This window comes from Platichthys flesus, chromosome 12, assembly GCF_949316205.1.
Source record: "Platichthys flesus chromosome 12, fPlaFle2.1, whole genome shotgun sequence".
Taxonomy (NCBI): Eukaryota; Metazoa; Chordata; class Actinopteri; order Pleuronectiformes; family Pleuronectidae; genus Platichthys; species Platichthys flesus.
In genome coordinates, this window is record NC_084956.1 from 24,562,677 (window position 1) to 24,590,646 (window position 27,970).

General features: G+C 39.4%; 2 protein-coding genes and 1 long non-coding RNA gene across 3 annotated transcripts; 1 reads left to right on the forward strand and 2 right to left on the reverse strand.

Moving 5' to 3' along the window:
• Positions 1–2,343: 2,343 nt before the first annotated feature.
• Positions 2,344–17,214, reverse strand: ctu2 (cytosolic thiouridylase subunit 2 homolog (S. pombe)). The gene is made up of 16 exons (XM_062400878.1): positions 16,935–17,214; positions 15,226–15,300; positions 14,111–14,189; positions 13,329–13,388; positions 10,144–10,204; positions 9,934–10,043; positions 9,468–9,709; positions 8,876–9,011; positions 8,663–8,794; positions 8,034–8,125; positions 7,707–7,804; positions 5,633–5,725; positions 4,480–4,585; positions 3,908–3,974; positions 3,108–3,166; positions 2,344–2,715 (listed from the first exon to the last, which is right to left on the reverse strand). Exons 1-16 carry the CDS (start codon positions 16,988–16,990, stop codon positions 2,655–2,657), a joined length of 1,527 nt encoding a protein of 508 aa, XP_062256862.1. The 5' UTR covers positions 16,991–17,214; the 3' UTR covers positions 2,344–2,654.
• On the forward strand, positions 16,083–21,318 carry LOC133966118 (uncharacterized). The gene is made up of 2 exons (XR_009923922.1): positions 16,083–16,217; positions 20,906–21,318. It is a non-coding gene; the product is annotated as an uncharacterized LOC133966118 (long non-coding RNA).
• Positions 20,210–27,423, reverse strand: LOC133966116 (steroid 17-alpha-hydroxylase/17,20 lyase). Its single transcript, XM_062400877.1, has 8 exons — positions 26,803–27,423; positions 26,570–26,708; positions 25,610–25,845; positions 25,079–25,165; positions 24,131–24,349; positions 23,239–23,408; positions 21,924–22,027; positions 20,210–21,145 (listed from the first exon to the last, which is right to left on the reverse strand). The coding sequence occupies exons 1-8, from the start codon at positions 27,196–27,198 to the stop codon at positions 20,865–20,867; spliced, it is 1,632 nt and encodes a 543-aa protein (XP_062256861.1). The 5' UTR covers positions 27,199–27,423; the 3' UTR covers positions 20,210–20,864.
• Positions 27,424–27,970: the final 547 nt, after the last annotated feature.

The window sequence follows — 27,970 nt, forward strand, 5'->3', positions numbered from 1 at the left end:
ATCGCAGAGGGAGAAACCTGATTTCTCCAGCTCAATCCTTGTCTTCGCATCCAAACGAGATGAACGCAGAGTTGAAGCTCCCAGCTCATCTTCTCAAGGAAACCTCCTCTCAAACCAAGCTCTACAAACTCCTCGTAACGACGTGATGTCCTGCAGGAGAACTTCAAACGGCAACTGAACGTCACAGCTCGACAGGTGCGCGATAGCAAACCTTACGACCAGCCCGGAGACGTCACAGAATTGCAAACAGAACCTCAACTTTCTCCCTTTCTAAGGAGTGGTAACATACTGGGCTTACTAATTATACAAGACTAAGCAAGACTGTTTATTTTTTCTGTGTGACGTTTAGAAATTTGGTATGTGTTGTGATATTGTAGTTGTAAGTTAAATGCAAGTTAGCCTTGCCAGAGGCTTCCTCTCTGACTCTCATTAGCTGTTTAACATCAACACAGACAAACGCATACCACTTCACCTAGTTAAACCTTCCCCCGCTATCGGTGGTAAAGCAACCGCAGAAGAAGAGGGGGCCGCTGCTATCTTAAGGTACATCTTAAAAGCCCACAGGAAGGAGTTAATCTTTTGGCAAGCCACCATTTTGAGAACCCCCCTAATTTACATACACACACACTCACATACACATCTTTGTTAGTTAGTACGTTTGTTATTAATTTGGGTTTTTATACTATTATAACCCTATTATGAACTTTGCCAACCATTACACTGTTAAGAACTCCATAACCTTCACTGTTAATCGTAAATATTGAGATTTCTAACTGAACTAGATCTAAATGAGACTGATCTTATCAATAAATTGTCTATCTTTCCCTTCCTTGGAAGGGTGGTGCCCCGAGAAATCTTTAACCAATTAAAGTTATGATTTAATATTAATATTTTAAATATTAATGTTTTATATTTTATTTTGATAACCAAATTTATTGAATGCCTAAAGGCACCCCATTCTATGGTATCACTTTTTAAACATTATTGCACAACAACGCTGAAGATAGCAGATGGCTGTGCCGGCAGTATAAGTGTATGTGTGTATGATGGAGAATGGGCAGCAAATAGATACGTTGTATAAATGTGTGTGTGAATGGCAAATCTGTACTGTAATGACGACCCTTAATAATTTTAGTTGTCTGTGCAGCACTTCCATACTAGTACCAATTACCTTTATTTTTGTTGTGCATAGCATGGTCAAAAAAAGTGCTGAAACAATAACTTCAATAACAGGAAGAATAAGTGATCACATCGACAAACTTTTTTTGTAACCTGGGATAATGAGGAAATGGACAGGGGCATTGATCCTCATTCACCAACCGTTCTTAAGAATCAATTACTTCTTAAAACCCACTGACGCCATTTTTGCAATGATTCTGATATTCACCAATGTTTTGTTATGGGGGATTTGTTCTTCTGTAGTACTGCAATAAATGCACACCGCACCCAGGACTGTGTTGTTCCTCGTTGACACACTGAGTGGGACTTGAACCTGAATATTCTTTTTTTTAAAAATATCTCTGAACCAGGTCCAGCATGTCCTGTCCTAATGGGTCCTGTGAGGCTCAGATCAAGTAACCACAGATGCTAAGCTAAGGGTTCACCTGCTGTGCTGTTTGCAATGATGCAGAGCTTCAGCTCAGATAACTCTGTGCACCTTAATTTACTTTTCCCTTCCTCTCTTATGTGGATTTAATTTGTCTTCAAATCTGAGATCAAACTATTTAAATCTTTTTATTTTAATTGACTTGCTCCAAAATAAGGGAAGTAAGATACATTTTCTCAGGATTCAACTTTAGCTGGTTCCTGAAGAAAACACACTGCAAAGCAAATACTAAATACATCATGGAGCATTTCCTGAGTCTTATGGACAGGTCCAGTAAGGTAAAACAGGGGGCTACATATAGATTCAAGATGATAATATACCAAACTGTTTTTGATGATGCATAGCTCCTCATGCTAAATGTTTGATCAACATTTCAATTGGATTTCTTTAAAGAACATTTTGAATGATTTACCAATATTTTTCACTCATATCACCACACTGTCTCAAAGTAGCAGTTCGGCATTTGCAAGGGAAACTCAACAACCTGTCAGTTTTGTCAACCTGCTCCTCACTTTCAGCCCAAGGCAAAATCATCACGTCTGCTTCCACATACGGTATAATCTGTAGAAGATGCCATACAGATCAATAACTGAAGCTACCATTGAAGAATCTGCCTAACCTATCCTTATTGGAGTCCCTGAGGAATATCACCACCATGGATGGACAGAGCCAATGGGTCAAGTCTGCCTTAAGTTTTTATGTGGAAGGACAAACAAAATAAGCCTTACAACACTAAGTAATGGACTGGAGTATATATTTGTCCCACAGTTAATCTTTATTGGTAACTACTAGTAATGGTATTCTGTTTAAAGTCTTCACACAAACACAAGTTAATGAAACAAATATATGTATGAATTGACAAATAAGACTTAGCATCATGGGGAAAACAATTGTACTGTAATTTTTTATGCATTTAAACTGTCAAACCAGAAGTTGAACATTGAAATATTTATATTTTAAAGACATGGACTGCCTGAAGGTTGAAAAGATGTAACTTTGTCAGAGTGCACTGCTGGATGTGAACATTTGGCATCAGAACTTCCTCCTGCTAATTGCCTCCCTCACCGTCATCCAGCAGGAACTCGCTGATCTCCTCCCTCATCTTAGACCTGCACATATTAGCATAGCAATTTAGTTCCAAGCATGACAGAAGGGTTATATTCCTGCCTTTAGTTTAGTTCAATTAGCCAAGAAAAATGGATCCAAGGGCATCTGGATATGGTTGTAGATATATAAAGCTTTTCTTGACTTGGATGATTATCAACCTTCATTGACTTAACAGCACTCAAAATCTTTATCATTCAATAAATGTGCAGAATTTCTCAAGGATTACAAGAGCAGTAATTGTGAGAATGTGGGTTTCAGACAAATTATATTTCCCCAAGCAAAAAGCAAGTTAACTAAAGAAAGTTATTTTTGGCTTAAGTAAACAACAAGTGGATTCAAGGATGAAGGGTAATCTTAAATTTTTTTTTTTAAATAAACCACATATTCTCCTCACCTCCTTTTTCTCCTTTGAGCCTCTAACAGGATGTACTGGGGGAGATGCTCCACTGATGACTGTTAAAGAAAAAGCAATAGCAGGGGGAGTAAGCTGGGAAATGCCTGAATTTGATATATTGTTGTGTAGAGATGTGCATTTTGACCAAAAGCCTGCAGGTTCCGTGAATAGACTCGCACATATTGGACGGGAGCAGGTTGGCTGGTCCAAAAATGGCAAAACAGCTTTCGCTTTATTATAAATATCTTACAGAAACATTGACTGCAATACTAGCCTGTGGTGACTAGGACTGCTCTCTCTCATATACACATTCATGCACTGGAGGGTAAGGGTGCTGTTATGCCCTGGCTGTCAATGATATGCATGACTTAAATATAAAATATCATAAACATCAACCATGCTTTTCTGTATACCTTAACCATAATATATATATTTATCCTGGCCTGTCCTCGCTTATCAGTAGCAATGTCATCAGCTTATCAATGCCCTAAACGTTTTATAAAGTTCGATACATGTGTTTTAGTGTTCACCCATGAGTTTTTTGTGGTATCTGGAGCATTTATACTTCAGAAGGAAGAGGCTACCACTAATAACATGAAAGGCTTCATCACTAAAAACTTAAAATAACAGTAATAAAATAAACTTAAAATTTGAGAGACAACATGCAGTATGAGACAATTTGTTTTTCCAATTTTCCAATGAAAAATGTTGCACTCATGAACAAAAACGAAAAGGACAATTGTTGGACTACAAGTGGAAATGATAACACCCATTCAGTATGTCCATAAGTTTTAACTCACCATATCTTTGATGGTCAGGTGACAGCTGTAACACAACAGGGTCTTCAGATTGGTTTTCTCAGGTTCCCTGTAATGAAAGATCATAGCAAAAATACAACAAGTGATGGTCTTAGAGGTAGAGTGTAAAGAAGAAGATGCCTTGATGAGTTTAAGGGTCTGTCTTAAGGTAGATAGGAGGATTTATCTGGTCACTGAAACAATGGAAGTCTGCTTGCTGTTGCTGCAACACATTGTTTGCTGTTGCACCCCACAAATGAAATGACTGGATGGGAACCAATAAGAGGAGTATGACCTTACAAAACTCTTGAAATTCTAATGAGCCTCAACTAAGCAGGGGGCTAATTTACAAATGTGTTAGCATTATTGTTAATTCTGGTCTCATCAGTTATGTATTCGACTCCTAAAGTATAAGTCGGGGCAGGTCTTTAAGAAACGACCAGGTAAAGTTCACCTTTGCACAGCAGCAAAGTTCTAAAAAGACTTCCTGTAAAAGTTCTGCTTAGAACCATGTTTGTAATTTGCTTGATGACAATCACTGCCCGACTAAGATACATAAATCCTTAAAGACTTACTTGGCAGAACAGCAGCCTTCACCACTCTCTACCTCCCCACAATCCTCTCCTCCTCCAGAGGAACAGCACGATCCAGAGGGAACACTTGACTCAAGCTCCACTGGAGCTTTAACGGAAACACAAGAAACCAATTTTTAATGACTGACAACTGTGGGTCGAAATTCAGCTGTCGATTTTACTGTACTGCCCTCATACCCTGCATTTGCCCTCTGAATGACTCAGAAGGCCCCAACACAGAAAACTGCTGCAGTATATAATATAACTTGAGCTGGAGAGGGCTCTAATTAAGATGAAAATGACACTTCAGTCCAAATCTGTATTCTCTACCCTACCGATGACGCCTGCTCATTTATTTAAACTTTGTCAGTATTCTGTTTGAAGGCTTTATTAAGAATTTTGAAAATGACTCTACCCCGGAGGACAAAGGCAGAAATGTATCAGTCTTAATTTTGGCAGCTATTTTCGATTTAGTCTTTAGACGAAAATACATATTAGTTTTAGTCACATTTAGTCATTTCTATCCTTCTTAGTTTTAGTCGACGCAAACTAATTACATTTTATTCTAGTTTAACGTCCAAATGTGATTGAAGTGGGGGGAAGTGACGTCTTGGCAAGGTGTTGTTTTTGTTGGTGTGGACCGGCGGAGCAACCAGCCATGTTCGAGGAAACTGCGGTCCTGAAGACCTACATCGAATTTTCTCCACGAAAATGAGATTATTGCCACTATAATGGATTAACGCAAGGACTGAACTTTTTTCTGAGGGCTCAGAAGGTGGTGAGGAAAGCACGGACCATTGTTTGTATTGTTTGCGGCAACTCACACCCGTGCCCCCTAAATAAAAGCGTAGTAATTTTCCCCTGTGTTCCTAAACAAGGCGAGTTGTTAGGGCATGTCAGGGAGGGCGTGGAGTATGGATAAAGAACCCGGAAACATACAACCAATGATGTTAGGTGCATGCAAGTTTAGAAAAAACTAATTGTGAGTTAGTCAACCACCAACATTTTTATCTTATCTCGTCAACGAAAGTTAAAACAGATTTAGTCATAGTTTTATTTTCAAAGATCGGTTTTCGTCAGGTCTTAGTCATGGGAAAAAGGACATAGGACATATACAAATATTGTATATTGTAATATTACATAATGTATACTGTACCAGGGTGAAGTCGATCGCTCTTAGTCCTGGCAGGATATTTAGTCTGGGAGAGCTGCTCTGAGGTCAGTGTGGCCTTAAAGGATGAAGCATTCTCTGAAAGAAATGAGGGAAACAAAGGGGAGAAAAGAAAGGAGAGGACAAAACAAATGAATGCCAAACAATCCTTCACTGCTGAGGGTGCCACTACCCGGTTTAAAAACAGCTTGTTAGAGAATCTGTGACAGTCCTTTCTCTGCATACTAGTGATCAACACGTCTTTGTACACCCACTCCGTCTGTCTTTTGCAGGCTCACAGATGTTTTATATACAGTCTGCACGTATTGCATCCTGTTAAGTGAACAATAACAAATGGCCTTTTGGGAAGTATTTCTGTGGTTGAGTGAATACTCTGTAGATGCCTGACATAAAATTATTATAGGTCAATAAATGGAGAAATTCTTAAGTTATGTTTACTATACATGACTGAATGTTAATTGATTGCATGTAGCTTAGAGACGATCTACATAAGGGGGCTAAACCTGTTGTTCACACAGGAATAACCATCTGAAAGTTTAACTGCAGTTGTCAATGTTTAAATGTTCCTGTACAATCATCAGAACCTGAAGCTTCACAGTGGGAAAAATAACGATCTTAAACTAGACTTCAATGGAGGGAAGGCGCAGAACCAGGTCAAAATAGCATCATCATCTCTGATAACCTTAAAAATGGGACGACAATGTTTACTAAATTTGGCTTATTATTAGGAGATTCAAAATTCACGTGGGATGATGATTTTGTGGAATTAACGTGTAAATTATTTATTTAACGCTTTAAAATAATGACCCGCTCCATGTACTGATACCCTACCCCACAAGCTCATGCAGAGTGACACACAGTAAAATCAGAGTTCGTTCACGTGAAGCAGCCGGTCAGTGACTTTATAGAAGAACAGTGAAATACAGAGTTTCTCTGGTCACAGCTGCTCAGTAATCAGCGCTGCTGCGTCATGATCAGAGCAGAAGCTGCAGTTGGTTTGTCCCGAACTGGAGTTTCTGTGTCCTCCTCCACTCTGCTCTCACTTGTACTAATAAACACTTATCACTAGTTATCATGACCTGATCAGTACATGAAATAACTTAGTGTTTGTTTGAGTCACTCAATATTTGATGAGGCTGCATTTAAACATCCTGAAAGGACTCGTCAACATTTTATGCTCAGTACAACAAGAGACATGACGCTCACAGTCAGGACTCAGTGTTAAAATGAGCGGAGCTTAAAGTAGACATGATCCGACACCATCGATTCATAACCAAACACATGATAGTACGTTTGTCATCTAAATCATCCCAATCAAAAATGAACTATGAAGGAGAACTAGTTCATTTTCATCTGCATGAACTGAACTTGGAACTAGTTCTTTTTAAGTGTGAACTGGCACAATACTGCTTCTACAGCTTAGATCACATTCACATTTCACATTCACATTTAATTGTATAAAGATTTGGTTGTTTGATTTGAAAAAGGAAAGAAAAAAGATTTATTCAACCATCCTATTTTCACAAAAAAAAAAGAGAGTAAAGGCTTAGAAGTCCCAATTGTTTAGGACTAAAACAGTTCTGAATAACATCATCCTATGTTTGCTAAGAGGCATAGAAAAGGGTTGTTTGGTATGTTTTAGTTTGATTTTAATAATTTTTTTAAATCTTAATAACTATCATTTGGACCTTTCATCAATAAATAAAAAAAAAAGTTAATGAATATATTCTTCATTTATCTTTCTGTTGCCACAAAAATATACAGAGAAAATTTAGACTTTTTAGGGCATTCAGAAATGCTGATTAATCAGATTAATTACAGCTACCCTGTGATTAATCTGATTAAAAATTGTAATCGTTTGACAGCCCTACTTATTACACATTATTTTTATGGAAACAGACTGCTATTTTGAGGGAAGCTCACTCCAAGCCATAGAGATCGGGAAGAAGCTACACAATTTCAAAAGCTAAAAAAGCATTTCATGAACTCACTATGTGCAGTTACCAAGAATGTTTACTTGAAGAGCAATGAAATTAACTTCTTCTTTCTTCAAACTCACCACCAGAAGTATCCAGAGTGCACACACAGAGCAGACACCTGTCAGAGCTGTCTTCTGTGGAGGAGCTCTTACATGCCGTCTGCAGCTTCTCACTGGTCCTACGAAACAGACAGCCAGTTTGTAATGATCTCATACTTCCAAAGCGGATTTGTATGTATAGAAATTTGTTAATTAACTGCATCCTAATAAAACAAAAATAAGCAGTGGTTCATACTGTATACTGTTTCAAAAATACCAAGAATCCAATATCTAGTTATTATGATTATGTCCAACCACTTACACTGAGTAATTTCTGCAGAATACATGATGTTTAGAGTTTCCACTGACCTATAGATGGTGCTGACAGTAGAGGGGAAGTCTACCTGTAGTTTAGTGACAAAACCCTCCGTCAGCCGCTGTATACTGGCTTTTTCTGTTGTCTGTAAGACACACAAATGCACAGGGAACACAACAGTTAGGGGATATACACATGTTCGTGAGTTTATGGAATCACAGGGATTTGTTCCTCTGTAGTCAGAGCCTTTGCTGTGGGCATTTGTTTCAAATTGTGGTTAGGGGCTTTTTCTGCACTTTCAATATTCTTGAGTTGTGTGTCAAACTTGACTTGACTTCACATTTAGCAAGACTGACAGAGGCTGACATATGTGGGGCAAGATCTCTATCAGGAAGAAGACCAGATATTGGAATGAATTATTTAATTTTATATCTAAAATTCTTTAAACTTGAATTAAAAGTTTTGAACTGTCAGCCCTCCTTGATTTGCATGATGATTTAATAAGGAATAACTACCAGTCATCCAAATGAAAGTGTTTTCTGAGAGTAGATGGAAGCAGTGATATAAAAATTGGTGTTGGACGCTCACTAACATCCCACCATTTAAGAAAAGACCTTGCCTACAGTCATTGTACAGAGCACTGATATTACTGTTAACATCACCTGCCCTTGGCTGATCTTACCTTAGTGTCCAGGCTTGGTATGAAAACAGAGACCACGTTGAACAAATGGTTGTAGTAAGCGATTTCTTTGGCTGAGTAGTCCCTCATTGGCCTCACTAATATTATGTCACCATACCTGGAGTCTAAGAAACCCTGTTAAAAACCACACACACAATTATAACACAAATGTTTAACACATCAATATCACAATCTGTCACCTAAACACATACACACCGTGTCCTGAGCCAGCTGTGCTCCTCTGCCTAGTGATATACTGGTGAGGAGTTTAATTGCCAGTCTGGTGCAGTTGTCTCCGAGCATCACTTTTCTGTAGCCCTCAGTACGAGCTGTGTGCACCAGCAAATGCTGCCTTTGAAATTAACACATTGTGGGGTCAGAGTGGAATGACAAAGAGCTATTAAAAAAGCACTGACTGAGCATTCATTTTGTGTTTCTACCACATCATTTTTACTAGTCAGGATAAATGCAAAATATTAAATATATTTTCTGCCAATACTTCTTCTCTTGGCCTCCTTTGTGTCAGAGAACTTAGTTTTGAGTTTTGACTGGGTTTTTATTTCAGTAAAGTGGTTAATAATGTTTCAATGGAGAAAAAGAATAAGGGACTTGGGTAATTGGGTAATGTAAGTACAAAATAAACGAGTGTGTTTAATTTCTTCTATTGTTTTTACAAAAATGACAAAAAAAAAGCCAAGACTGGTGCTTTATCACCGATGAACATCTTTGGTTTAACCTGAAACTAAACACAGAAGCCCCATCAAGAATGTCTGGAGTCAAGTCGTGCAGGATCTCATAACTGTCTGACCTTAATGTGTTCAGCAGGTCATGTCTGGCCGTCAGTGTCTTAGCTGATACAATGAGCTGCTGCAGGAACTGTGTGTGGGCCTCTGGAACCACTGGCAGTGACGTTGGGTCCTGGTCTTTTGGATTCAAACAGCTGCCACTGCTACTTTTCAGGAACTGATCCACAGCTTCTTTGTATGCACTGGCTGGTTGCTCTGATGATGATGGGGCCATCACAACGACTGAACTGGGAAGGTCTAGAACCTAAGTGGACGTAGGAGGACACATTCAACACTGAGTTTTGTTAATGTTTACATTATAAGTATTGTGTTAAAGGTTCAACTTCAGATTGTCCTTGTGACTTTAATGCAGTTAGGTCACAAATTGCATGTGTGAAGGGGCTTTAGATTCATTATGAATTTAATGACTGTTATCCTGAGGGGTGTAACAGACTGTGAGAAGTCAAACCATCCTCTGCCTTCACGTACCTGTTCAAGGGGCACCACATAAAAGGGGAAACCCGTAGCTCTGAACACAGCTTGCAGCTCAGCCACCGTCCTCACTCTTTCATCAACAGACTGACCTACAACACCACCCTCTAGGAATAACCACACACACAATCAGTGGAAAATGTTTTGGCCACAATCATTTCAGAAATGACAAAAGTAATAAAAGAATGATACTCCTAATTTCATTACCATCAATGTAGACGATTCCAGGTAAGAACCTCAACTTCTTGTGGGCATTTTGACTCAGTCCCTAGAAGGAACATTTCAGACAAATAAAGGGCAGATAAAAAAAGGAATGAATCAAAGATTTAAGCAACACAAATCTAAAATAAATAAAGGAGTGTTTTATAAATATATTAAAAGTTTAGGTCTAGAAAGCAATCAAAACTGGATCACAGCTTAGCAACGGGCAGTGGTTAGGAAATGGATCAAGTTATTAAAAACACAGAATCAACTAGGGCTACGTTGTAGCACTGGCGGGCCCGAGCACCCGCACGTTGAAGCCTGTTGCGGTCGGTGGAGAGAGCGATCGATGACTAAGTGCATGTCTCCGCATTGCATCCATTTTGCGCTCTGCGGCAGTAGGTTTGCCAGTAGGTGGCGCCATCACTATTATTACACACAGACATATAGATCTGTTCAAGTAGCCGCTCTGATATAGCGTGAGCAATTTTGTGTCAATTGGACAATTTTACCACAACGTAATTTTCACACTGATTAGTAGGTGGCGCTATGACCCTGAACTAATATTTATAGGTGGAGCTGTTCAGATCAGTATTGTGATTATAGGTCAGTAGTTTGGAGCCGGTTGGATAATGCAGAGTGGATTAACAAAGTACTTCCTGTTTCCTGGCGAATCAGTAGGTGGCACTATTACACTGAGGAAATATTGACACAGAGCTGTTCAGGCTTGTACTATTATCATGTGACAGAAGTGTGGTAGTAATAGGACAATGCACAGTGGACATTGCCTCGTCTGGCGAAGGATCATCCTTCGCCAAACATCAATGTTTACATGGTTTGAGGAAATGTCTCAATTCTGACCTTGATCCAATGACTTTACTGAGGTCATTTGAGCTGTATATTGTAAAGCAGCCAGGAGCAGTTCATCAAAATATAAAACATGTCACTTCCTGTAGCCACCAGGGGGCGCTGTGATTTCAAATCATGATTTCTGTGTAGATGTCATCAGGCCGGGACCCTTGTCTTACATGTGTAGTTTGGACTCGATTGGACCATGTATGTTCGAGATAGAGATGCTCGTGTTTTGACGTTTAATCAAACTTTGACGCCACTCCACGGTCACACGGTGTGATGGGAAAAAAATCCCTTAGTCACTTTTTTTCTTAATCTTGTTTTGATGACACTCATCTGAATTTGAAGTTGATCAGATGAAAGCTGTACATCAGAAGTACATCAAAGAAAAAATGTGGAATATGGCTAAAATGGCCACTAAATTCAAAAGGGCAGGCTTCCTGTTTGGTCTAGCATATCTATCCAAGAGACTTATTTGTTTGTTATGAAAAGACACATGCCCAAAACGATTTTTGTACATGTCGGCCAATCGTAGTGCCGGGGCTGCCCATTAGGGGGCGCTAGTCAGCTGTTTTGCCACGCCCATTCCTTAAAACCATTTGAATATCTTCAGGGGGGGGGGATTTTGCTACACACATGTAGTTTGAGTGAGATAGAACCATTAACACTGAAGTTACAGCAATTTCGTGTTTCACGGCGAGTTGATGAACTTTGATGCCACGCCATTAATAAGGCGTTTGACGAAAAGTTAAAGTTATCTTATGCCTTCATTATCAATGTCTTGAGACCCATTTGATACAGTTTGACATGGTTGAGGTCAATGGATGAGGAGAAATACATCCAACTGTAAGACATGCGAAAAAAAAGACATTTCTTGTTGCCACCAGGGGGCGCTGTGATTTCAAGTCATGATGTCTGTATAGATGTCATCAGGCCGGGACTCTTGTCTTACATGTGTAGTTTGGACTTGATTGGACAATGTATGTCCGCGATACAGATGCCCGTGTTTTGATGGCGTTTAATCAAACTTTGACGCCATGCCACGGTCACATGGTGTGACGAAAAAAAAATCCCTTAATCATTTTTTTTGTCAATCTTGTTGTGACGACACTCATCTGAATTTGAAGTTGATCAGATGAAAGCTCTACGACAAGTATATCAAAGAAAAAATGTGGAATATGGCCAAAATGGCCACTAAATTCAAAATGGCGGTCTTCCTGTTGTGTTTTTCATAATGCCCTTTGAGAGTTTTTTGTGCGTCTGGTCATGATACACGTTTTTTGTGAAGATCTGACAAAGCGCAACCTAGGGGCTGTGTTCCAGGGGGCGCTGTTGAGCCATTTTGCCACGCCCAATTCAAATTATTCCAGAATACTAAAATATCCGTACACCTTGAATTTCCTGCAAGTTTCATAACTTTTTGAGCATGTCTAGACCCTCAAAAAGTCCCCTAAAGGGAAATAATAATAAGAAAAATCCTTACAGATTCCATAGGGCCTCTCACCATTCGGTGCTCGGGCCCTAAATAGACTAGGTGAGAAATATTAAATGTATCAATTTCCATTTTAAAAAATGGGGCAGCACAGTGGTTTGCAATGGTGCGTCACAGCAAGGGGGTTTCTGATCCAGCAGTGAATTTTCTGTACCTGTTCTCCTGTGCCTGCGTGGGTTTTCTCTGGGTATTACTTCCTCCCACAGTCCAAAGACATGCTGATTGGGGTTAGGTTAATACGAATCTTCAGTGAATTTAGGTGTGAATGATTGTTAAAGTCTGTATGTTGGCCCAGTGACATACAGACCTGTCTAGGGTGTACCTTGCACAAAGTCAGCTGGAATTGAATCTAACTCCCCCTGCAACCCTCAAGAAAATAAGCAGAATATTTTTTCATGGATGTATGGTTTTTCTTTTTAGAAACGCTTATTTTCCTGTATTTCTATTTTACTAGAAGACTTTTTTTGTGTATCCGTTAACCTGTATGCATTAGCCAATTTCAACAATTGTCACAGAAACAATGGCAGAAAAAAGCATGTCCCAGACACATTCATCAGTTTTTAGTGTCCCTTAGAAACCCGCGTTTTGATAATTAAGTTGTGCTGTGAGCATTTGGTTGTGAGAAATTGCAGCACATTCTAAATGCCATGCATGAATCAAATAAGGAAGTTATTTTCCCCATTTGCACGTGTTTTCTTTAGTTGCAGAGATGTCTGCAGGCCAGTATCCAGCACCGACATCTATAGACATGTGGATTATCTACCAGGGAAATCTACCACAACTATTACTAACACCTGTGCACTCTCAAGTTCACACAAAAAGATGGACAGAGAGAAAAAAGATTAACCTCTTGTACTTGACTGAGCATTGAACAGGACGAAGAACCTCCAGATACAGCCAACAGCACCTACAATTAGAGGACACACAGTTATGGAGCTGTCCGACAGTTTTTGGCTTAGTCAAAATAATTGTGTCTAACAAATTCAAAAGATTAATTGCAGGCAGTGAACTTGGTCATGTTGTATCAGCAGAGAACAGAGTTGAGAATTCACACTTAAAACGATAGAAAAGCCAGCAAGAGGGGTCCAGCAGCAAAGAAAAACTTTGCACTCAAATAATCATATAGACTAATCTAAATTTATTGTACATTTTATTTGAATACTTTGTCTACCTGACTGGTAACATGTACTAAATTATTGTAAAGTGAATTATGATTTAAAAATCTAGATTGAACTGTTACATTGACAGTCCCCTTTATTTGTTTTACAAATATGCACATAAAAACTCTCTCTCACTCCCAGCCCATGGTGGAGGTGAATACATATCCCTAGGTAAAGCTTCTGTACTCTATCAAAGGTGGGGAAGCTTGAGGGTTCTGCTCAGTATCTTGAATAGTATAGTAGTATAATGATAATTGCTATTCATATACTGCACACTTCTGGACAGAGACTTCACAAGAAAGGGAAATTAGCATAGCAACCTTCATGGCCATTAAAGTACAGATTTTTGAGTTTACAGCGGTGCACTTGAATGGACAAAGAAGTCCCTGTCATCACCTGCATGCCTTACCATACAAAGCAATGTAATTGTAGATTTCTAAGCGGAGATCAGTGTCTCTTTTTTGCGTACCTTGTCTCCAGGGAAAATTATCCTATTTTTTCCCAGCATGGCTCTGAACTTGTGAATGAAGTATTCTTTGAAACATTCCCTAACACAACAGAGAAATTATTGGAGTCAGATAAACACAGTAACATCTTCAAAAGCCATTGAAAGCCGTTAAGGTTGTAAAATAATCTCTTTCAGAAATCCCCTAGCTCCAACAACACAGCTGGCAACTCTAGCAATACCCGAGTTTAAACCAGTCCTCCCACAAACCGTGTCACAACATTTTTATTGTGTGAACACTGGTATTACTATAACTGCTTGCAGACCTTAACTCCAGACATCCTCCTCATTTGCTCTGACACATCATGTGTCAGAGTCTGTTTGAGAGCCACAGCAGTTTCTAGACTTTCTTTGCCTAGCCCATTAGCAGAAAGTCAGCAGAAATGGATGTGAGAATCAAGCAGGGCATCCCCTGCTGAATTCACTTTGAGAAAGTGGGGTGTTGAAGAAGTTTCCAGCATTTGATAGACCCAAAAACATAGAAGACACCGCCGAAGATGTCAAGAAAGTCTGTGGGGATAAGAGCTGACGCCTGTGTCGATGTGCTATGAACAAATTCAAATGATCTCAGCAGCACAATAAAAAAGTTGGAGGATTTGTTGCTGTTGTGAACATGTCTGAGCAGTGCATATGCGTTGTGAAAGGCAAACCACAGATAAAGTCTGGCCCAAACTCTGGGGAGATCTTCCGCAGGACAGGTCTAAAAACATTTTACAATGTAAGACATTGGGCAGGTTCAAACCATTGACTAGTAATGACTAAAGAATTGTAAATTCTCTTCAAACTGCAGCAAGACAAAATTGTAATTGAGACTAATAATCTTCCCTCTTTTATAAGGCAGCCCAGAGTTCTAACATGGAGGGTATTCTATCACCTGATATAGTACCATCAGGACATTCAGAATTGTGCTATAACCACAAAGCAATCTACACAGATACACAAACACAGCTTTTGGCCATTTGCAGTCAGTTTATTCACAGCCTCCAAAACCACATCCTGAGTTTGTGTCACATGACCTAACATTCGATTTTTGTTACTTTTCACACGGGTTGAACAGTGCAGAGTGCTGGATGCCTTACCTGCAGAAGGTATCTCCTGCTCGGATGACCACAGCTGCACTCGCCTCTTTGCATTTAACACATTTCTTGAAAACACTGAATAAATGGAAGAGAACATCTTAATCATGCATGCATATGTTATGACATGTTTCTGCTGACATTTATAAACAAACTGTAGGTGAAACTGGCAAGGTAGCTACAGTAGCTACACAACAGCAGTAATAGGAAGCATCTAGAATAAGCATTTCATCTCATGGTTTAGATAGCTCTTACTTTTAATGCTGTAGGTAAATTGTTTTGTATTTATAAAGCGCTTTTCTAGTCTTGATGACCACTGAAAGCGCCTTACAGTACAGTTTTACATTCACCCATTCACACACACATTCATACAGTGCACTAGTCGCAGCACTTTGTTATTCTATGGGGGGCCATTAAGGGTTCAGCATCTTGCCCAAGGACACTTCGGCATGCATATGGGTCAGACTGGGGATCGAACTGCCGACGTTCAGGTTGGAGGACGATCACTCAACCCCTCAGCCACAGCCGCCTGGGGCTGAGGGGTAGAGAAAAGGTCTTTCTTTGTAGTCATAATCTTATTGTCTTTTTTAAGTTTGGTTTAAACCAAGATAAATAGCCACAGCCTGATTTTAGCACACATGTATTGAAGCTCTATTATTTCTAGATTGTTATTGAGTCTCGTGCATACATCTGATTACACATGACAGCTTTATCATTGGCCCAGAGACCGAGCAGTGTTGCTGAGCTAAAGTACCACCACCTGTCCCACAGGTTCTGGCAGTCAGTTAACTGTCGGTTTAGTGTCTTGAGTCATGCAGCAATTGGCATCTTTGCCTGCGTGGTAATCCAGCATTCAGGACCAAGGATCCACTTGACCCTCCACAATGACAGACTGCTCATGATAGAGTATGGGGTATGGGTTGTTGGTTCGATCCCTGGCTCCTCCATTCCTCAAGACAGTGACTTATCTGTGGCCCGATGTTCCAGCTTTTCTGGTAATATATTTTTTAATCTTCTTTCCAGATGATTTTCTCAGATTTGTCATTTTCATGAAACAGTTTTGTTTTGCTATACAGGTTAACGTTGCATACTTAAAGCAAGAGTGTACTTACAATGCACAGCAAACACGAGTCATATGACTAGTCATGTAAAAACATCACCCACTTCAACAAGGTGGATGCCCATTCTTTGTTTTTGTGACTAGAGCAAGCGAACAGGATTTTGATTGGATGCGCTGAGCTTTCATGTATCCTCCACTCATTGCTTTTATATTTAATAAAGGTGGATGTTACCGATGATCAGTAGGGTTGAGTCATCTGAGAAGGGAAACAGTCAAATTAAAGTGGCCCAGAATGTGTTATCATGAACTGGTTTAGCTAACAAACGCTGGCTGGATAACGTATACATTGTTTAATGTGCAACTGGAATTATATCAACTCTGGTAAATCGGGTTTGAAGTCCTTTAGAGCTCGAAGATGTAATGGAGCGCGGCATAAACTGCTCTCACCAGTTATACAGGAGCAGCGTCAGTGAGGACTGTATGAATTTAAGTGAGAATGGTCAAACTGTGCTGCAAAGCGCTTTTAGTGGTTATCCAGACGAGACACGAGACAAGTCCCGTATAAATACAGACCACTTGCTATTACCAACACAAGTGAACGAGACACATGACGAGCACAGCGGATCAGATGTCCCCTAATTTAGTTCCCTACCTGGGCACCTCCGCACGGTCCACCCCATCATGATAGTTTTCTTCCACCTGGCACATTGTGAAGTAATTGATCTGCTGCTCGTACACGAAAATTGTTTTGTAAAAAGGTGGTGGTCATTACACTGCATTCACTTTTGGTTGTCAAGCGCCAACGTCACGTGCATGAACGCGGCACTAGCTGATGACGTAATTGAAGAACTTCTTCTTCTTCTTCTTCTTCTTCTTCTTCTTCTTGTTTGACGGCGGTTGGCCAACAACTTTAAGGTGTATCACCTCCACCTTCTGGATTGGAGTATATAAGACATTCCATAGTTATATAGTATATAAGGCATTTACTAAAAATCTGATAATTGCCTACAATTGAATGCTCCACTGTTTGTAGTGACTTCAATTGCTCTCCTCTGCTTCTAGCATGCTCAGCATGTTTGTTCATAACTTTGTATTTACTCTTCAGACCACTATGGTCAAGTCTTGTTCTCTCGTTCCCTATCTTTCTTTAAATAGGCTACTCTTACTGTAGTTATTGTTGTTCGATATTGTTGTTGTTTTTATATTGTTACATGACGCCTTCAATCTGATGACGCTAGGGTTCAAAAGGAATTAATGACACATGACACACAGAGCTTCTCTTTCCAGCTTCTCCTTCCTCTTCTCTAATCATTATCACAGTGGTTCTCAAAGTTGTGGGGCGCGGACACTCTCTAGGGGGGGCGCAATGTCACAGACAAAAACATTTTAATACAAAAAAAAAGAAAAAAGACCGACCGACGACCCGTCACTGGTTAGTGAAAGCTCCCTCACTGGCGAAATGCTAGGGGCTGGTCTAACACACACAAATCAAATATTTCGTTCCTGATCCACTAATCAAAAGAGAAGTGTTATCATTTGAATGCGAGATGCACGGCGCTGACCATGCCTACAGTTAATTTCCTGGATTCTTTCCCCCTTTCTGTCTCTCATAGTTGAAGTGTACTGTCGTCGCCAGGCACTAAATTTGACCTCGCCTCCGGCGATTGGACAAGCGTGTTTGTTGATCCAGGATTTGAGAAGGAATAATTAGACACTTATACATGAAGTTCTGGAAATTGAACATTTATTGTAAAACAATGAAATACTTACAGAGAGTCTCTGGGGTTCTGCCGGACACGTCACCAGGTTCACTGGATCATGTCGAGAAGAAGCCCCCCACATCCTAAGTCCACAGTATTTATACAGACACAGGGGGCAGCACAGAGGCGGTTCTTTTTCTTTGAGAGAATTCAGTTATTGGCCAGATGTATACTGTTTCCTCAAAGTGCAGTTTTTTGCAAGCACATCACTTTCAACTGACCAGGTGTCCCACTACTGTGGCCTTGGCCAACAGGGAGCCTGCTACATCGGAGAGAGACAGATTAGACAGAGAGGAGGATTTCATATCTTTTTCTTACCACGTTTCATGAAACACCTCTTTGTATTAATTCTGGCATGACCTCTCTCTTCCTGAGAACCTGTGCTTGTTGTGCAAACCCTGTGTCTGAGTCAAAAAGATAGATATCATCCCAAGAAAAGAAACAGTTGTAGCATAAGCATTATTGATTATCTAGATTATGCAGCTAATATTTATTCACAGGATATAGGTAAAATATAGTCACAAGATACAGAGAAACATAGATATCTCAACAGTACCTATGATGAAATTACAGGCATCTCTCATCTTTTTAAGTGGGAGAACTTGCACAATTGGTGGCTGACTAAATACTTTTTTGCCCCACTGTAATGTTAGAGGAATTAAGTTTAATAACATGCAACTCTCTGTTTGACACTTGACAAAACTAAAACAGCGTCATCCGCATTTTAACTATCTATCATAGACCCATCACACAGACTCCATCAGGAAGACGGCCGGGCAGCGGCTCTTCTTCCTCCGCAGGCTGCGGAAGCTCCACATGGACTCTAGGATTCTCTGCAACTTATACAGGTGCACCATAGAGAGCATCCTGACTGGCTGCATCAATGTCTGTTATGGCAGCTGCACCGCTCGTGGTGAAGTCCGCCCAGCACATCACCAGGATGGCGCTACCATCCATGGATGACTTTGGGAATCTGAACTGTCCCTTAAACACTGAAGTTACACTATAACACAAACAAACTAAGGAACCAGGCTGGCACCTTTTTGAAATGTCTAAAATACGTTTGTTGCTGACCCCAGCCTGGTCAGTTCATTACTTAGCTTCTGTGCTTCTGCGTCTTCTAACTGGGGATGTGCTGACCGCTATCTACTGTAGCTAATACACTCATTACAGAAAAATACCTCATACAGCCACACAATTAATAAACCTATCAAACTGTTAAAGAGGTAAAATGCATAAGAAAGGTCATATGTCCTATTTGAAATGTTTTTCAAATGAATGTCTGCAGTACTGCTGCTAGCACTGTTTTAGATATGTTGTAATGCCCACCAGATCAAAAATAATATGTAACTAATACTTGAAATGTCTTGATATAAAGTAAATAAAAGCTAGTTCATTTAAACTATTTCAAAGTTAGATACAAATTTAGTTTAAGTACAATTTACTAGCGAAATGTGAGTATATTTTATACCTAAGGGTTAATATTGCCTGTAAAATCTACTTAAGTATTCTTTATCTACCAAGTCTTACTAGTAAGTAAACTTTACTTCAGGATTTCCTGAATTTCTGCGTGAAAATTGTTATGGAGCTACTGTCAAATAAATGTCATTTCCAAATCTTTTTCAGTGTAAGTTTAAATCCTACAGTCACTCTTTTAAGCAGTAAATTGACGATTGATTTATTATTTGATACTGATAGTATTTAGCAGGGGTAAATGGTTTGTTGTCGAATACAATAACAATGTATCAGTTATTTATATTCGCATTTGTGTGACTGAGTTAGTTATGAGCTTTTATAATATTAAGTCTGCAAAGCAATGAAAAGTGGTTACTTCAGGCTGTTATTGTTTCTTGTTAGTATTTTGAATGTCGAACCAATTAACATGAGGGTGCAAGTGAATGGGTCGAGCTCTGTGTGTCAGTCAAGACAAGGTGTTTGAATGAATAGAGCTATAGAGGCACAGAAACACGGCTAAAGCTGCAGAATCAGGCTCACACAACCCAGACTGATAAGTTATTCACATGACCCAGTACAAATAGCCTCCATCTTAATTGTGTGGTGAGCTTGCTTTCTTCCTTCTCCAAATAAAAAAATACATAAATAACTGTTGTAGGTAATTTAATACATTAAAAGAATAACTTACATTATTTTATTCCAAAAGATGTTACACGAGGTGGAACTTTATAAAAAGGAAATAATTCTGTAGACGAATGTTTGTTGACATTCAGTTTGTAGACATTGAAAACAGATGGTCTTAAATGTGAATATTAACTTTTGCCAAAGAGGTAAACTGGACAATTCACCAAAATGTTTTTATTAAATAGTTGCATATACGAGTTATTATTAGTTATATGGCGAACAAAAATCTGTTTCTCCAAACAGCAATGCAACAGCTCATTTTTTACAATGTTATTTTAATGGATAAACAGTAAGAAATATATTTTAAGAATAGGTGCAGATATCATACCTTGCTGTTGAGGTGGAGTGACCAATGTCAGTACATCATACTGTAGGTATGTAGGTGCTTCGAATCAGTGCTGCTTAATAGACACTGGTCATATCACTCTTACCTGCATAATCAATATATTTAGTCTTCGACTCTATAAGTGACAGACTGGTGGTCTGTTAAATGTTGATATGTAGGCCCTTGTCTAGCCAATATTTCAGGTTTCTCGCCAGTTCAACAGTTAGTTGACACATGAGAAATTTCATGTATCAAAGAGATGTTCTGATATGTCAAGTTCACCATTGCATGATTGATATACTGTGTGATGTTCATTTCACAACTGAGAGCAATTGCTGTCCAGAACATGAAGCCAGTCTTAACATGCCTGGCACTTGTTTCTTTCTGACCCTGCTCTAGGTGTGGCGTTCACCTTAAACCTGGCTGGCTGGAGGACCACACCGAACTTGCCTTCCAGACTGGGCAGAGAGTGGCCTGATGGGACAGAGAGGGTGAAGTGCTGTAGGATCCAAGAAAGGAAGAGGAAGAGCTCCATCTTGGCCAAGGCCTCACCCAGACAGACTCTGACCCCTGCACCAAATGGCAGGTAGCTGGACGACGGAATGATCAGACCTGTGCCTTCATTGTTTAAGAACCGAACTGCAAAGGGAGAATTCTGGGATTAGAATCAACATTACTCATACCAACAGCAGTGTTTGATGTTCTTGGGTGATCATATTTTGGGTATTTGTAAGAAATACTTAATTGTCTAAGAATCATGCAACCATGCCATCTTGCAGGGCCATTTATTAAAAGTCATCTAGGTATTCATACTTGGTGTTATTTGTCCATGATTCGACATCTGCCTTCACCCCAGCAGTCCAGATGAATGGAACTAAGACTCAACTTGTTTTTCCAGAGACAATGGCTCCAATAGGTAAAGTTGGGATTGTCTTGAGAAATTAAGATTTTTTGTTTGTAAAGACACATGGCTATTGCAGTTTTTCAGCATTGTGAGCAGCACAGATAAAATGTCATTCTCTTAAATTGTATTAGGAAACACTAATTCAACTCAACTTTTAGTTAAGTTTGAGGGATCCTCAACATATTCTATTTTTCACCCAGAATTTTAATCTTCTCAGGATTTCCTACATGTTTTACTGTATTTAGACCATAATCCTAGTATAATAAAAGATATGTCAGGAGGGTCATAAGGATGACAGCATGTCCTTAACATCGCTAACAGTGGCAGGATATTGCTTCTTTGTTTGTGTCACCATTAATTTGATTGACTTCAGTAAAACATGAAACAGAATAAATTATCTGTCATAGGTCAGAATAGCAAGAGCTACTGGCTCCAACTATGACAATTGACTTAAGCTCGTCATGTTGCAGGGTAAAAAATGATAGGGCATAGTACACAGAAGATTCCTCTCACCAGGGTCAAAGAGCTCAGGGTTTTTCCATTCCTTCTCATCATGGTGCAGAGACCACAGGTTAATGATGACTCGAGTTCCTTTCCTCACAGTGAAGTCCCCAATGCTACAGAGCAGCACAGTGATAGAGGACAAGCTAATATGAATATAGTTCTCTCAGAATGAATGTCAACATTTTTTTTTTTTAAATCATGGGAACAAGGTCATGGGCAAAATCTTCCAGAATTTCATGCTGTATTGATTTTTATGATCAGGGGCCTCATTTATGACTATAGCCTGCACACCTTTCAGACCCTATATGTATCTCCACCACACGCAAAAGTTGGGGTCTATAAAAACTAACTTGATGACTGAATGTGTAAACTCAAAACATTAAACCAGGAGTTTTATTTATGCTCCTGCAACACAACTGTTCCATAAAGAAAAAAGAGATTATTAGTTTTTAATAACCTTTGCTACTTTGTTTCAACAGGTACGACTTAAGTTTTCATAAAGTGAGTGTGTGTGGGTAAAATCACTGCAACTCAACTGTACTGTCAGGAATATAGAGCGCACAGAGCACACTGGAGGCCACATCAAAAACAAATAAACTGTGTTCCCCTTCAAACTTCAATTTTCAAACGAGGCTGGAGGTTAGGATACCACTGTGTGAAATAATCAGTGCAATTGCTATAAACATAAATATTTCAGTGTGTAATGCTGTGTGCGGGATGCACTGCTGGAGGAGTATAAGCAGATAGAAGATTAGGAGAAAACAAGTGAAAAGTGACTAAAAAGATGTATTGTCCCATGACAATGACTTACTCATCAGCTGATTTAGATTATATTTGTTTATCTTCGATTTATCATTGTGCTGAACTGAGTCCAGTTTTACACAGAGTGTCAAAAACAAACCATCCCAGTACAAACACACGCACTGACCACTCTGGTCAGTATTAGTCGACAGGTATTTGTGTGATATGATTAACACGGTTAGATATTTGCCACTCTCCTTAGAGCTCCTTTTGGGAATACAATAATCGCCTTAAATCTCATAGATTGGGGATGTTGCAGCTGTCTCTAAATGCCATTTTTAATAGGATTATTGAAATACACATATGCATACAACAAGTTCCTTGGCACACCAATGTTACCACTAAGTGCATTTTTTAAAATCAGTGATACCACTGCTGTGGCCAACAAGTCATCCTTCTTTCTTCACCTCATTCACAATCACAAAAAAGTTGCGCTTCTTCTTATCGCTTGATGCCATGATTCACTACTGGAACACATCTGTCACCCAGGTCATTTATTATTCATTGGCAGTGTTGAGTGTACCTGGTGTCACTGAGGGCCACATGGGGGATGAGAAGAGGAGCCACAGGGCGGATGCGTAACACTTCCCTTATGGTGGCCTCCAGGTAGGGTAGACTGCCTCTGTCGCTGAGCTGGGGTGACCGCCCCCATCCCACCTTACTGTCCAGCTCCTCCTGGATACGTCTCTGTACCTACACTCACAGAAACATAGTCAGAAGGATCCATAGTCCTAAGTCATGGTTTTGAAAAGCTTTGGTTCATAGAATGTTACACTTAAAACACAAACAAATATGCTTTGTTATTTTCAACCTTAAATGGATAGTGGCTATTCAAAGGGGAGACGGAGGGGTGTGACATGTAGTTTAGATTCTGGCAGCTCTGCATGAATTTCACCCCTCATTTACAGAAATTTCAATCTTTCCTGCAACTGTGTCTCTCTAACAAAAGTTAATGATCACTTTGATGAAATATATCAGTTTCAACATCTCTTGAGTTACTCTGCTGAGTTTTAGCATCTATGACTTCACCCACAGGTTTCTGAAATCTAGATACCATCCAATGATTTGGTGATGGCAACAATGGCTAACTGTGATAGAATATCTGTCACTCAGACAAAATACCTCTCTTTTAGCTTTATTATTTCTCAAATATATTACTTCAGATTACATCAACTATAAAATCAAACTCCTCAATTGTGGAAATTAAACCTTGGTCCCTTAACTTCAGTAGAGTTAGAGGGCCATCTAGAGGATTTCAGAGGAACTGCTACTTAAACACAACAGTTTTCTGGTAAAGTAAAAAAAAAAGGAATGAAGACAAAAAAACATTTACAATAAACCAAACTCCGACTGAATGAGTTTATTTACATAGATCATCATAAGTGGATGGCACCTTGCTGCTGATTAAACCTTACTTGTGGGTTATGGATGAGGTAGGTGACAGCCCATTTGAGTACAGTGGTTGTGGTTTCCACTCCGGCTCCAAAGATGTCTCCCACAGTCATGAGGAGGTGGTCTTCACTGAGGCCCACAGATTCTGCACTGACCTCTGCTGTGTTGTTGTTCTCAGCGCTGCGTTTGGCTCTCAGCAGAGCGTCCAGTAGGTCTCTCTGCACATGGTCACTGTAATCTGCCTAAAGGGTTCACCATGTATTGTCTCATTGTTAATTGTATTTCATTTAACAGATACATTGACTTGATACTGCTACAGTAAGTTATATCACTATTCACAGTATTTTTCACGATAGCAATCATTTGGAGCAAAAACATGTCAGATAGATGTTGAGTTAGATTGGTTGAATGGGTTACTGATGGCCTATACATAATATTATTTTTAAGTTCCTATCTAGTATTTTTCTGCCTTAAAAAAGAACCAGGTAATGATACATTATAACAATTACACACCTGTTGATTTATAGAGAAACATCCTGATAAAACGTCTATAACCTTACAAATCACAAACTACAAAGACCCATTAAACCAAGTAAATATAATAAAATATATTATTAACCTTATCCTTCATATATTTTGAATTGTGTAGTCGGCTGGCCTGTGACTGACTTGATACACAAAGACAGGTATCTAAGTTGTTTTTAAAAAGTAAGTTGTATATGTTCGCTAGTTTTCCTGCACAGATTTTTTTTCCTATCTCAGATAGAAGAGGCATGTACTGCCAAGTAAACAGAATTAATTTAACACGTCTTCCAATTTCCCTTCAGTCACTGACAAATTACGTCCCAGTAGTAATTTCTAGAGCATATTGTGTGCATTTATTGCTCTGTAATATATTATCTATAAACCCTCTCCATGTTGTTAGTGATAACACAGAGAATACAGTATCATTTTAAAATGGGAAACTTTACCTTATGTTCATCATATTTCTTCTGTAGAAGTTTGTCTCGGATTGAAACGCACCGCTTTAGAAGGTACAGGTCTGCATTGGGAAACATCTGTGACAGACAAAGAGACCGACATTGACTAGGTTTTAAATACATTATGATATAGTATATGATAAAAGTGTGTGTTGTAGATATTTTAATGTAAATATGACTAAATTCTCAAGAAATTGGGTTTCCATCCTTCATTTTTGAAATTACTGTTGCTTCAGTGTTGAAGCAGTTAGAAAAAATGTATTCAACATGAACAAATAACTATATTAATTTGAATCAGTATAACTGCTGTAAAAAACATACAATTTGACACAATTGTGTACCCACAAGTCCACATTAAGAGAAGGTCTTACTCGCATAGTGATGGTGAAACACACTGATGTATAAAAATACTAAGAATGCACCTTTAATCATGTCTCTGTTATTCCTGTATGTAAACTCTAATTTATATCCCTATATTAATATTTTGTGTCAAAGTTTTTCCTCAGTGTTCATGTTGACTACCTGTAACCACGGGAAGATGTCAACTAGGCTGTCCTTTGCCACAGTGTCAACAATGCCCTGGCTGTAGTCCAGCATTGCCTCAAACTCTGGGTCTCCACGGTGGTAGGAGGAGTTGAAGCAGAGCGAACAGATGACGTTAGTGACAGCACGAGTCAGTTCAGGAGACAGATCCAGAGCTAGTCCAGCAGCTGCTGCCTCAGACAGGACAGAGCACAAAGACTGGGCCTCTGCAGAGACTGAGGCAGGATCAGTGGGTGAAGGGGACAGAACGTATTTATTTACTGACATGTTCACAATGCTTGGTTTAAAAAAAATCGTATATTGAACATTTGTTCAGTTATTTTTTATAACATATTTATCCCAATGTAATGTTGCTTGATATACAGAGCACCGTTGTTGTACAAAGACTACTAACTGAAAATATGGGTGTAGGCGCATGTGTATGATTGAGAGATGTTTGAAAGATTTATTTATTGGAATTCTTTAGTTTTTTATGCAGCCCCCACCCAATCCTGTCAACCCTGGTGGAATAAGTACTTAGATCATTTACTTAAGTAAAATTAGAAATACAACAAGGTAATTCAAACCCCCTACAAAAAGTGCTTTAAATGTCAAAACTAAAAGTACACATAATGTAGAAAGACTCTACACTCTCAGGGTAACATGAGTAGATTATGAGAGAGAAAAATGACTGTGCATGCACTATTTGATGTTGGGGCTGGTGTAATTACTTTGTTTACAGTTTGATAGTTTATAGTAAAACAATGCATCATATTTGTGATATGCCTAAACTGATCATTTTTGAAAAATAACCAATGTTAACCTAATCGTAAAATGAACCAGTAATTTAAGCTTTTTAATGAATACAGGGCAGCAAAAATAATAAATACATATAAATTTATATTAACTTGATGTTGAGTGAGAGGAATTTGAAAGGAGTGTGGAGGGAAGTGTACTCACTGATCTTCTCAATAGATGCAGAGCCCTCTCCAAACATGCAGAGAGCTCCGTGGACTATTTTCCTGTGGAACCTCCAAGTAGCACTGTAGTCTCCAAAGGCAATATCTTTCCCATCTCTGGTCAGAACATCAGTTGTCACCTTCATCACACAGGGCAGAGATAGAGAAGGAAAAAGCATAAATGACAACTGCTGACTAGCACAAGAAGAAGACGTTAATAGGAGGTATACCCACAGTTCTGGGTCTCCCAGCAAATGTCTTTCCCTTCTTCAACAGGACTTCTCTAGCGTGTCTGTGCTGGTTGACAACAATGACACTCTGGGAGCCCATCTTTAGAGAGTACGTCTGTCCATATTTCCCTTGAAGTCCTTTGAAAAGCACATGAGGAGGTTGTTGGCTTCGCAGGCTCATCAAACTGCCGATCAGGGGTAGTGTAGGAAGGTGGGGGGGCTCCTGGGGGCCATGCATGGTCAATCTGAGTTTTAAGTGCACTGCTAACAAAGCCAGAGCCAAAAATGCACACAGACACAGAAACCAAGCCATATGCATAGATAAAGGCCCTGACAGAGGGGTCTGGTTCAGCGGCGACCAAGCATCCCAGAGGAGCTGTGCAGGACGGCTGAGCCACATTTTTATGCAGTTACTTCAATGCCAAATCCTTGACACTGAATATGTAACACAGTGCCAATTTAAACAAGATAAGACAACACTTGATTTATTCAATCCTTGCAGAAAACAATGACAAAACTTATCCATATAAAACTGTGAAAGTGTGTTCAACAGTGGTGGAAAGTAACCCACTGCTGTATTTGGAGTTCTATTTCAGGAACTTTATTAGCCTACTCCATTTCGAAAAGTTAGCTACTTCTGACTAACAGCTGTTATTAAAAAACTCCTATCTTGTCACAAGAATATGTCACACTATTAACTGGGCAGTTTTCCTTGAGTACTTTTAAGTGTCTCTAATATCAAGCACTTGTGAGTGGCTAGTTGCCTCACTGTCACGCCACAGCAAGAGGCTGTTGTTGGGTATGACTTGGCGCCTTTCTGTGTGGGGTTTGCATGTTCTCCCTGTGTCCTCCATGATTTGCCTGTTCCTAACAGCACAGTCGGTTGAAGGTGAGCTCCATGTTAGCCATTTGATAGATTGGGTATACGCCCTTTACCTTCAAAGGATTAGTTGTATCGCCTATGGGTGAAACAGATTGATAGTACTTCTCTGCTTGTCCTACATTTCGATGACAACTACAATTTATGGTGGAGTATTTTTTTTTCTTTTACTGAGGTAAAGGATCTAAATACGTCTACAGCTAACCAGCTCCCTCTCTGAGTTCAGGAGGCAGACACCATCTCTAAGGTCACACTTAAAACATTCCTTCGATAAAGCTGATTGTTAGGGCTG